General features: G+C 40.5%; 1 protein-coding gene across 1 annotated transcript in view; it reads right to left on the bottom strand.

Annotated features, from left to right (window-relative positions):
• Window positions 1–12,358, bottom strand: part of ANO1 (anoctamin 1) — a 141,633-nt gene that overhangs the window by 39,165 nt on the left and 90,110 nt on the right. The window contains exons 11-13 of the mRNA XM_063117376.1: window positions 11,115–11,179; window positions 8,135–8,269; window positions 3,137–3,297 (exon numbers count right to left, since the gene is read on the bottom strand). Of these exons, the coding sequence (XP_062973446.1) occupies window positions 3,137–3,297; window positions 8,135–8,269; window positions 11,115–11,179 (361 nt within the window). The remainder of the gene's footprint in view (window positions 1–3,136; window positions 3,298–8,134; window positions 8,270–11,114; window positions 11,180–12,358) is intronic.

Below are 12,358 nucleotides of genomic sequence, written 5' to 3'. Positions count from 1 at the left end.
TTTAGAAGTTTGGTTTTAATTTGCTATGTTTGAGGGGAGGCTCTTCTCATATCTATTTCAGCTTTACTCTCTGCTCCCCTCAGCCAGCGGAGAGCAAGCCTGAGCACGTGGATTCCTGCCATGAGGTATGCAGGAGCAGGTCTGAGTCACTGAGCTTGGAATTCATTGCACTGAAGTTGCCTCTTCTGAAATGATGGTTTATTGCCTTGGCTAGACTATATACCAAAATTCCTGCGGAAAGGCAAATTGTAGGGAGCTGTGCGTACGAAAGTATGGTTTCATACAAGTGGCAAAGCAGAAGCCTGAACAATTTCCCTCCTACACATGACTACATATAATTGGGGGAAAAATGTCATGGGCAAAGTGGGCCTATTTGGCACCTTTGATTCTGAGGTTCCAGTATCTGTAGGCAATGACCTTACGGTCTCTTTTTCTGAACATTTCTGTAGAACAGCCTTCAGGTACAAAGCTTTAAGAAGAACTACTGGGTATCTTTCCACTTGAAAATATGATGATAACCCTTCAAATGTATTCTTTGTCACCTCAGAACCAAGTGCATGAATGAGGCCTTAGGAAGCACCTCTGGGGTTTATGGATCGTCATGAAATAATTAAAAGGTGAGATCCAATTGGTGTCCCTCCACTGTTGGGAGGTGGAATAGGGAGGGCAGAAATTTTACTCAGCCCCTCCTCCCCCCCACTGTTGCAGAACCCTGCACCACTTGCCACACTGTTCCCAAGGCCCTCACAACCCTCCAGAGCACTGGCTGCAGGGGAGATCACTGAAAATCCCTCCCCTCCTTGTTTCACTGATGCCTTCCATCAGTGGAAAATCATCACCCAGAGTTTTTAGACTACCTTTGCATGTTTTAAAGGATAAGAGGAACAAGAGTACATGAAAGCAGGTTTTTCCTTCTGCATTGGATTTTGTGCAGTGCATACTCAAACAAGTGCTCCTTGATCTTCTGTAGGCCGTAGCTGGAAAAGCGCTGAGAGTATGGAACTCGGATGGTTTCACATTCTTTCCTCTTCCTTCTAAAGCAAGGGTAGGCCAACCAGGTGCCCCCCAGATGTTTGGACTACAACTCACATAATTCCTGACTATTGGCTATGCTGGCTGGGTTTTGCTGTAGTCTAAAACACCTGGAAGTCACCAGGTTGCCTACCCTTGCTCTAAAGCAATGGAAGCAATCTTAGAACAGCTGGACCTTGAATTTTTTTGATTTTTGGTTCTATGTGCAAATTCTTGCATTGCCTATCACTTATATGATAATCTGAACATTGTCCAACTGCCCCACTAGGTTACAAATTCACTTAAGATAATAAAACAACAATACACCATCAAAGGAAAAAAAATAACCCAACAACTACAAAAACAAAATAAAAATTAAAAATATTACAAATCCAAACCAAAAAAAAATACAGAATAAAATCAGCAGGCAAACAAAAATTACGAAGTATATTAAACCAATAAAAATGAGGTATTGTTCAAGCGTAGGTGGACACAACCGATTTAGCCTTACATCTAAAAGATATAATTTGGCGTTATATCTTTATCTCAGGTAAACTTGTCAGAGAAGGAAATTCCACAACCATGGTAATGTTATTACAGAAAAGGTGTTCTCTTCAGTAGCCTGACTAACCTCTAAAGGTAGAGACATGTGGAGAAGGTACCTCATCCCAGACAATTCAAGTCCTTATAGGTCAAAAGCAGCACTTTGGGTTTTGAATTCTGTATATGAACTGCATTAAATATGATCTCCAAATTGAACATAGGAAAAGCCATGGTGCATATCTAGTCCAGCATTCTGTTCCAACAGTGGCCAACCAAATGTCTATTGGAAGCCCACACATAGGACTTAAGTGCAACAGCACCCATCTGGTCACGTTCCTCAGTGGTATTATGAGGCATACTCCCTCTGATACTGAAGGTAATGTATAGTCATCATAACTAGAAGTCATTGATCGCCTTGGAATAGATGCAAATGATTTTACTATGAGCTCTTTCATGTTTCCTTACCATTGTTCTTGCTTCTTGCTTCTCTTCCATGATAGGAAGGAGAAGAATCATATGGGGGAGAAAGGGGAAGAAAGCAGCGACCACATGGCCCATACAGTGTAGAGGAACAGTGCCCTCTAGTGGGCATTTTATAGCGAAACTTCTCCTACACATGGTAGGAAATAACGACAAATGTCGCTATGGCTCAGAAGAGTTGTGTCTTTTGAGGATTATTTTACAACAACAACAAAAAAAAGATGGAAGGAGCAGGAGGCCAGCAGGAGATATGCAGAAGGAACACAGCATTGTCAAAATGACCTATGAAGATCCGTGAGTGGCCAGTAGTGAGCGTGTGATAAAATGTTCGTCTGAAAAAGCTCTATGTGAAAGCACCTATATCATATTATCTTTTGCACGTGGTCCATGTGTAGGGATGCACATACAAGACCCCCCACCTGCTGTATTTTCAGGAACTCTGACTAGGGTTTGTGCTAGTTAGTGTGAAGAAAATCCTTGCTTATATTTACACTTTAAGTCTAGATCTCCATTTTTCTACTTGGTTTTCCATAGTCCACTTAATGTATGATTCTCAATTGCTACAGCATCTCAATATGTCACCACAGAAGAGTTTTTGCAAATGTGGGATGCCCCTCAAAAATAAAAGGACACCTTGAGAGGCACAAACACCATCCTATTGATAACACTAATGCACTTAGAAGCTTGGTCATTATTCAACCTTGCTTTGTTCTGAGAAGTTAAAGACCATTTGTGTAAGAAAAAAATACCCAATAAATCTCTTCTCCAATGGTCTAATTTGGAAGCCAAGTCTGCAAATAGATTTTGTTGGCAAGCTATGCAATCCCCTTAATGCTATCTATGCATGCCATGCAGCAATTTTATGACAAATGCTTAATTTTATATTCATCCAAGCAACTTTCTGCATTTTAACCTTCAGTTCAGAACATAAATATAAGCATGACAGTTTTATGGGAGAAGAGGAAAAAAAGGGACTACACATAATTAACTGTTGAATTGTAAAAACATTGATTTATCCTCCTGCTTGTTTTCTTATGCATGTAAGCAAACTGAAAACCCCAACCAAAGCCCAGGCCAACCAAAGTCATGCAGATATTCTTACCCCATAGAGCCATGAAGACCGAGAAGAAGACAGTTGCTGGGTTATCAAATAGGTGGCTTGCCCGAGCTGTGGCACAAGCAGAACTCAATTTCCAGTAGCTGCATGTGCTGTCACATAAGGGACACATGGTGATATTGTTTCTCTGGTCACACATCTCCATGCTGAGGGAAAGCAAGCAGTAAATGTCAAGTGAATACACCCCATTGTTCAAGTTTGGCTTTGCCTTGTGCTGCCCCCTGACCTGTAGCTTATTTGCCAGGCATATTCATCTGACTAGTCTGTCACAACCTGTTTTTCATGATTCTTTCCATTTGAGACACTCTACGTAAAGCTTCATAAAGTGTTGGCAAAAACACAGAATACAAATATATATATGGTCAATTAAAAGGACCAGGAAAGAAGTACTAACACGTATTTTTGGAAAAGGTTAACATTTAAGGTTAACTTAAAACTTCTGTACCTATTATGTTGTTGTAACTCTGCTAGTTTGAGTTTTTGTGATATTTTACTAATCTAAATACTTCAGGGTTGGTACACGATATTCAACTTGAGCTGTTAAATGTTTTAGACAACCCTAGCCTGGGAGGCTGCAGAAGAGCACTAAGACCTTTTTTTTTCAAATCTCCTGAGACATACAGCTTTTCTACACAAGGCTGTTAAACGGCTGTATCGACTTTCACTTTTGTTGCAGAATTGTACTACACAAGGAGAGATTCCTTTCCTGCTCTTCTGCTACATAACGTCTAGATGGCACTGCGGTGTAGCAGAATAGCGCAAATACACAAGAGGAAATCACACTTTATTTCACATTCAGAATAAAATGCTGCATTTATTATTATTTATTATTATTATTTATTTATATAGTACCATCAATGTTTCCCCTGCTCTAAGTAACTTGCCAGAAGTGCTAAAGTTGTGACTTGTGCTAGTCAGGGAGGGAGAAGGCTACAATTTGCCACAGAGAGCTATGAGAGTTATTTTCCTTTTTTCCCAATTCCCCCCTCCCCCACCTCCCATTGATTTCAGTGGGGAGGAAAGTACCTAGGCCAGTCCCAGGCTGGTGTAGATAATATGCTCGGTCCTGGGGTCTCTTGATCAAACAGAGCGGCTTTGGTTTCAGCAAATCCAGGGCTGCCTCTGCCCTACCCTTAGAAAGCTTCATTTGGGGGCCTCCCACTGAGCTTTCCACAGGCACATCAGGGCATACTGCGGCATCCACCCCCCGGGACAGCAAGCTCCTCTCTGACAGCGTAGGGGCACTTGCACCCCATCCTAATTCCCCGGCCCCATCCCCAGCCAGTGGTTTTGTGCTAGGATTGCTCTTAGTCCAGATCCAGCTCAATGATTGGGAGATGCTTTTTAAAAATCGTAAAACGATTGAGGTAGAAGGAATGCACATTGTGCCATCTTTCCTAGTTTTCCTGCCCCAAAGGAAGACCTTTTACTGCATTTCACTTCCTATCGTATTGAGTACTTGGACCAGAAAAGCCTGGGTTTGGGCGTGAAGATTACTGAGTGGAACTGGGGAAATCACTTTCTTTGAAACTAACTCTATCGCTAAGCCTTTCTGTAAGTGTAAAAAGGTATTACTATTTTTAGAATAATTTCTTAAAAGGCAGCTTACAAAATTCAAAAACAGTAAAAACACCATATGATTAGGAAAAACAATAAAAGCACAGCTTAACAAACTAATAAAGAACAACCATTAAAAAGCCTTCTTAATATCATGCCAGCACATGTCCATGTATGCTTCCCTAAACTTCTTGGAAGAAAGGTGGGATGCAATGTGGAAAATAAATGGCTTTAAATCATTCCTTCTTGTCCTTTTTTCAGTAAACAGGATGAAGACATGCTCCCCTTCTTCCTCTGATCCTTTTAAATAATCCCAGAATGTAGGCACATCACCCACTCCTTTTATCTAAGCTAAACATAAACAGTTCCTTAATCCTTTCTTAATATGATTTGACTTCTGGAATCTTATCACATTCTCTCCTGAACCCTTTCCAAACCCGTCAACGTTTTTCTTGAACTTAGTAGTAAAGACAAGTGAGATATGCAACAAAATGTTGCAGTGTGGAGTGCGTCTGTCTTGGATTCCACCCATTCCATTCTCCCTCCCCCGTTTTTCCCCGAACAGACACCCATAATTCCATGGGTACTAAGCATGCTCATCCCTCATTAGGCTGGTTTTGGGTTCCCTCCTTAGGATTTCTTTCCTGACTCTGTGTGTGTGTGTGTGTGTGTGTGTTGCTTCTACCTGCTGTTGCCTCCTTCTTGTGCACTTTTAGCTTCGGAAGTAACAGCATCAGAAATAGAGGGAATTTTGATAATCATAAGAAAACTATGGCAACTGTTTTAGTATGTCTCTTAAGTGCCAATTCATCATGAACTGCTCTCCAGGTGTTGTTGGATAACAATTCCCATCATCCCTGATCACTGGATATGCTGAAGTCCCCCAGCTGGAGGGCACCAGATCGCCTGATGAAGATGATGGTAGGTATAGTCTTATTTCCTTTTAAAAAAGAAATAAGCAGTTTCTTGGGGAAAAGGGTGTCCTCATATAGCCTGTGCTTAACAGTCTGTAATGGTGGGGCCATGTCAGAGATATACTAAGAATTTTAGCTCCACCATTCATGTGATTAAAGGAACAGTGGGGCCAGGCCAGTGGCCCCAACCCCAAGATTGCAAGGCTCCCCAAAGTTACCCCTAACCCCACGCACTAAGCATAAACAATAGAAAAGGGGATGCCTATTCATGTAGAACTCTAAGCATACAGGCTTCCACAGGAGTTGGAATCCTGTGCGATCTGAGATCTAGATCCCATAGATGCCTTACAGACGTGGGCTTCATTTTCTCAGATGTCCACATTCAATGGCCCTGTTCAGAGGACACCTTAAACCATGGATCTAACCATGGTGAATAATGCAAAAAGCCTTATTCACCATGGTTACAGCCGTGGTTTAAGGTGTCTTCTGAACAGGGCCAATGTGTGCATGTCAGCAGGAGCCCTGTGACCTTAGGGTCAGGGCCAATGTTGCACTGTCAGGGCCCCATTAAATTCATGCTCCCCACATGTGATTAATGTGTAAAGAGGGCCATAATATAATCTGAGAACTAGATCTGGGCCATAGATTGGTAACTGACCTATATAATGCAGAATGAGGTGAGTGGTAGAATTCTGGACTGAACTGCAAGGTTTAAGATAGCTTTCTCCCTCATGTGATATCCAGGGATCTTTTTACTGAGGGGAGCATTCAAATATATTGCTGCCTAGCTAGAAATGGTACAGCCCCAAACTCTGACCACCACTTCAATCCACTGCTTCATTTCAGCTAATGTATAGAATAGCTCAGAAAAAGAGTTTGGAACTAAAGCTGATCGAAAACTAGCTCCAGGTAGTGGAAAGTCTTCTATGCTACTAAGGGAGCTCCTTATCCCAACATTATTTATTTCTTATTTATTTATTTATTTATTTACTTACATAAAAGGTAATTTTTTAAAGGTAGAACCATGCTAAGTATAACTTTTGGAAGATATATTTAATATTTCATTTTTATATTCAGCCAAATACCAAAAGGAAACAAAAATGTTGAGTAAAAGCATAAACCACAATTGTTGTACTGTTGAGGCACTTGACTAAAACGTACTATTAGCTTCATTCTATTTCCTGTAGCTTATATTGATCTATTTTCAATTAAACATCTGAAAGCTTTAAAAAGCAGCTACAGTGAACTAGGACTCTTGAGAGATATAAAGCAAGTAAGCTGATATCTTTTTCTTGAACAACATCTGTTGGTGTCACAGTATTCAAACCGACAAGACTTCAAGTTACAAAGGCATGATCATTACGTGGAGGCAGTAAAATGTATCACCTAATCAGCTTTGTATCTCGTGCAGTGCAACGCGATATGGGTTTACTCAGAAGTAAGCCTTGTTAATTTCAATGGGACAAACTCCCAGATAAGTGTACGTAGGACTGCAGCCTTATATTTGGAGAATATAGCTGCATATAGTAAACTAATTATGACTTGTGATAGATGAGTGTTCACTTACCTTAATACTTACATTATTGGCAAAAGCAACATACATGTGCATATTGTAAGTTAGATGTTTGTCTATCCTAAATTATTAGTTTTGCTTCCTAATTAAAAATATTGCTCTTAAATTTTTATTATCTGCTAACGCTCTGCTCTAATGCAACTTACAGGTTTATCTTTTCCATGCAATATGAGTATATCACTGTAAGTCAAACATGAGAATTAAAACAAACAAAAAAATAAATAATTTATTATTATTTATTTATTGCATTTTTATGCCGCCCAATAGCCAAAGCTCTCTGGGCAGTCCACAATTCCATGCCTATTGAGAGGTATTATTTACAAGCTGGCCACAATCCAGATATACCTATGGACCAAAAACAGCGTAGTGTAAATAGGTTCTCAACACAAGTAGTTCAATGCACAGAAACTGTGGTTGGCATCCACATACGTTGGAGATGGATAGCCATTCATAATGAGTCTCTGAATATCCACATACTGCTGAGACTGGAAGCACACTTCCTTGCAGTCAGAGCAGCAGGAATGGTTCTGCTCTCCTCGTGGAGAGACAATGCTATCTCAGCTCCGGCTATTGGGCGGTATAAAAATGTAATAAATAAAAATAAAAATAAATAAGCTGCGTTATGTTATGTATTAGGAATGTATATAATTGACCTCATCATTGAAACAGCTATCATATATGCATAGCATTGATTGATCAGGGTACAGAAATGTGATAGTTAACACCAAAGTAGCCATGCCTTCACGTGAAGGATGGGTTGGAATCATAAAATATTCTGAAATGACTTTTATGTTATGACATGCAAGACTACTATGGCTGAAGCCCTATATAAAACCCATGGTCTTCAATGGAAGTAAAGTTAACATGACTTCGAGCACAATGAATATTCCCCTTGTACTAAAAGAGAACGAGGCATCTTTGCATGCAGGCATATGTTACCTTGGTATATTCTCATCCACTGTTGCACAGCCGTATAGGAACACAATGATCCCCACAATGGAAGCTGGAATAAGCATTTGTGTATAAACTCCCAGCCAGGCAAAATACAGTCCAATTTTTTCACCAAAGTACTTTCTGAAATACATTGAAGGAGGAAAACACTGTGTAATGTTTACTATTTCTTAAATGGTATCACAGCTAAACTTATGAATCACACAGCAGGTTTGACTTTGAAGGAGAAAATAAGCCCTGCTGATTAGCTGGAATGCATTTCCCCTTGGAGAAATATTGACGGCATACTGCTTGGAACAGATCCAGGGCTGGAGCCATCAAGTAAGTCCTTCATCCCTGTTTATCAAGCAGCTTTGCCCTTCTGTTTCTATACCTTGGTCACTATAGAATGGAAATCTCTTCACACTGCCTCAGTTCTGAAGTAATGACAAACTATTGTTCATTGTTATGATGACGATCAGGCATGGGCCCCTCCCTCCATGTACAAATAGAATATGAGGAAATTAGAAGCTTTTGTTTTTAGTTAGCAGTTTGCCAGTGCATCTGACATCACCAAGACATGGTTTGACCATAATCTGTGATCCCAAAAAATGGTTTGATCCTGGTTTGGGATCTTAGTTTGTGGGCAAACTATGCTTTGAGCAAACCGTAGTTTGCTGCATTTGGAGGCTACAGCAAACTGTGGTTTGCCACTAACTAGTAACAGAACCGTCTATTTTTTTCCTATGGCACATGGAGGATGTGGAAGAGAGAGTTTAAGTCTGAGGCTTGTCTGTGCTCATCCAAATAATGAAAAGCCTTTTCTTTTGGTTATGCCTTGCCTTCCTCTAAGTGTACAGACTATCCTATTGAAAAAAGCAAGAAATGCAATTCTGATTCTAACCAAAGAGAGTTATTTTAATAAAGCCTTACTTTATTTTGTGTAAATGAATGCGGTAAGTGGGGCCGTGCAGTATATTGGAGTATCTGGCCAAGAGAAGAAAGAATGAAGTGGGAGTTTAGAGAGAAAAGCACTATCTCTAGTGAAAGTGAACTGCTAATGGATATTATCTTACATTCAGCTCCAATTACAAAGTTTGGAATAATGTGGTGATTACTTGAATTGGGGGACTGGGGATGGCTGGTGACAACAACCACAGAAAGACACATTCAGGATTTCTCAAAGAGGAATGACTGAAATGACTGCAAGGGGTACCCTGCTGTTTGCCCTGTAACTTCAGGCTGGAGACAAAGCTATCAATCATTTAAATTTCACTTCAATGATGAAGAGGGAGATGAATCAGCCATAATTTCTTCTGCTCGTTTCCCACAGGCTATCTGCCCACTTATCATCAGGCACACCTGGAGTCTCCTCACTACAGAGGTCTGCACAGTGGTGTTGATCCAGCAAGGTGTAGTGGCTTGAGTGATGAGAGACCAAATTCCCACTCGGTCATAAAGCTCACTGTGTCAGTCACATGCTCTAGCCGAACCTACCTTATAGGGTTGTTGTAGGATAAAACATAGAGAGAACAACCCTGAGCTCCTAGGAAAAAGGGTGGGATGTAAATTTAATAAATAATAAAATAAAACAAGCATGTGTGTAACTTTGGGGAAGGGCCATAGCTAGCTCCGTGGCAGAGCACATGCTTTGCAGAAGGCCCCAGGTTCAATGCCTGGCATCTCCAAGGGACAGCTTGCCAAGACCCATCTGAGCTGCTTGTCTGTGTAAACAATACTGATTTAGATAGTCTGACTCAGTATAAGGCAGGCCCCTATGTGGGTGAAAGAATGGAAGAACTAGGGGCCAAATGGGTATAGCTGCTTCATCTCTCACTTCAGTGGTGGACTTGGTCCAGACAGGCAGCTTATAAATATTTAAATAAATAAAAATTAATATATAAAGATAAAGGTAAAGAGCAAATCTTCGGTTGTAACCTAGCAATTCTTGATGAAGTGTTAAGGGGAGAATATATTTGTCGGAAATAGGGGGCAATGGCAGGCAGTGTATGTAGGAGCTGAGCAAGGAGGGAGCAGAGCCTAGGAGACAGGCAATGGAGGAGAAAGCAACGGCTTGGGAAGGGACCTGGGCAGATACATTGAATAAGGTTTTTTCCAGGAGTAGGAGATGGAGGCAAGTGTAGAAAGGGGAAGTAAAATTCTGAAGACTTGAGAACCGTGGGAGCAGTGGGATGGTGGAATTGTAAAATTTATATTAAAATGTTCTTGATCTGATTCCGTTGCTGATAGAGATCTCTGTGTTGCACTTCTAGTACATTTGTTGAAAAAGCAAAATAAACAAATGCTGGTTTGGAAAAGTTTCCCACCCAGTTTAGCACTATTGTTGGTTGTGAAACCAGATAGAGCCAGATGATCACCATATGGGCCTGGGCAATCTGGAATCCTGAGCCTCAAGTTCCATTTCCCCTTTTTTTGAGGATCATTTCATTTGATTCCAAGCTTCTAGATGACATGTTTTTGAAAGACAATGTTTAGCAGCCAAAACAACAGCTTTGAGAAACAGCAACATCCAGGGAGAAAATATATAATTATCTGGGCAGAACAAAGAGGCAGATTTCTGCTAAACACATGTATTGTTTCCCAGATATGTATAGCCAGTGGAGGCTGGTGGCTCAAATTTGGTTGGGATGTGAATCCATTCTGGGTTTTGGGCAGAACCAGCCAGAATTCTAAATGAGCCATCCAAGGTGCTGAACCTACAAGGTTCAGCACCTTGGATAGCTCATTTAGAGTTCTGGCTGGTTGTGACTGAAACCCAGAGTGGATTCGCAGCCCCACCAAAATCAGAGCCACCAGTCTCCACTGGTTGTAGCCCTGCAACTATGACACACACTCATCATCATCATCATCATCATCATCATCATCATCATATTTTAAACTCATCATGCATACAAACATGGAAGCACTTAGAGAAGGGAAAATGTAGTCTCCCGGTTTTAACACAGGAACTACCTCTTTCTATTCTTACCTCACCAGGTCAATTGGTTGGTACTTATAAAAGACTCCATAGCTTGCCCACTCCTCACACAGGAGCTGTAAAAGAAATTTAAAATGAAAATGAAAACCACAAGTAAGCAGTTTCTCCCTTCAACTCCACTGCAGAGTTCTCACAGTCCTCTGCGTCACCATCTTGAGGGTTTTTTATGTTTCTTAATCCACCAATACATACTATTTGCATTAAGTATTGAACATGCTTGGTGGTTTGGCTCACTGTCAGCTTCTTGTATTAATCTACAAGAGGGCTAATTGACAAGCATAAAGGGTGTGGGGAAGCAAGAGGGGCCATGATGCTATGATTTGTAGCACTGCATATACCAGAAAGCCTCTTAATAGATTTGGAGGATGCCTGCTCTTTGAGTTATTGGTGTGGGTGGCCAGAAGGAATGGACTTTCCATCACTGATCTAATTTTATGCCTCTATATGCAAGATAAACTGAAAAGCAGAACAACATGATGTTTATTAATTCTTTTTAGACACAGAATATTAGCCAAATGAAATAAAGGACACTGTTTGTGTAAACTCGTAAAGTTAGTACAGAGAATACTGAGTTGGCAAAAGAAGACAAATTATATTTTTTAGATTGAATCTTCTTGTCCCAGTGTAATGATGGGATTAAACCTGTTCAGACTTGTGGAATTGTTGACTGCTGTAAGAAGTTATAATGGCCCTTTTTGGATGTGCAATTTTGCCCCACCTGTTAATTTATGAATATTGATTTTGATTTGTTCATTGGATCACAGCCAAGGACTTTAAATATTCTATAGAGACATGCATCTTACTACCAAGCATCTTGTATTTGCACCTAAGCTCCTTGGGGTATACCAATGTGGGTGCAAATTTGGAGGTTAGTTTTATATAAGATTGGGATGCATATTGTTTCAAATATGTGAGAGTAGAAGGAGCAGTCCACACCCCTTCATGCTGTGGAGGAGGAAAGTCTGGAGTTTTCAACACTGCAACATTTATTCCAACTATCAAACTCTAATTTATTATGCTGAAATTTGACTTCTGAAATAATCAGGTTCTCCAAATTTCTTTCCCTTGTTTTTTTGAGACAATGAACAATAGACTTTTCAATTGGTCGTATGATTTCATTGGGTGAAATCTAACAGTGTCCGTCCACCAGCAGAACGTACACTATTGGTGAAATTTAGCTGGGGGAAAGGTAATAACGGCCGGGGAAGGCAACGGCAAACCACCCCGCTATAAGG

This window comes from Elgaria multicarinata, chromosome 2 (genome assembly GCF_023053635.1).
Source record: "Elgaria multicarinata webbii isolate HBS135686 ecotype San Diego chromosome 2, rElgMul1.1.pri, whole genome shotgun sequence".
Taxonomy (NCBI): Eukaryota; Metazoa; Chordata; class Lepidosauria; order Squamata; family Anguidae; genus Elgaria; species Elgaria multicarinata.
Note: the sequence above shows the minus strand (reverse complement) of the source record. Positions and strands in the feature narration are given on the sequence as shown.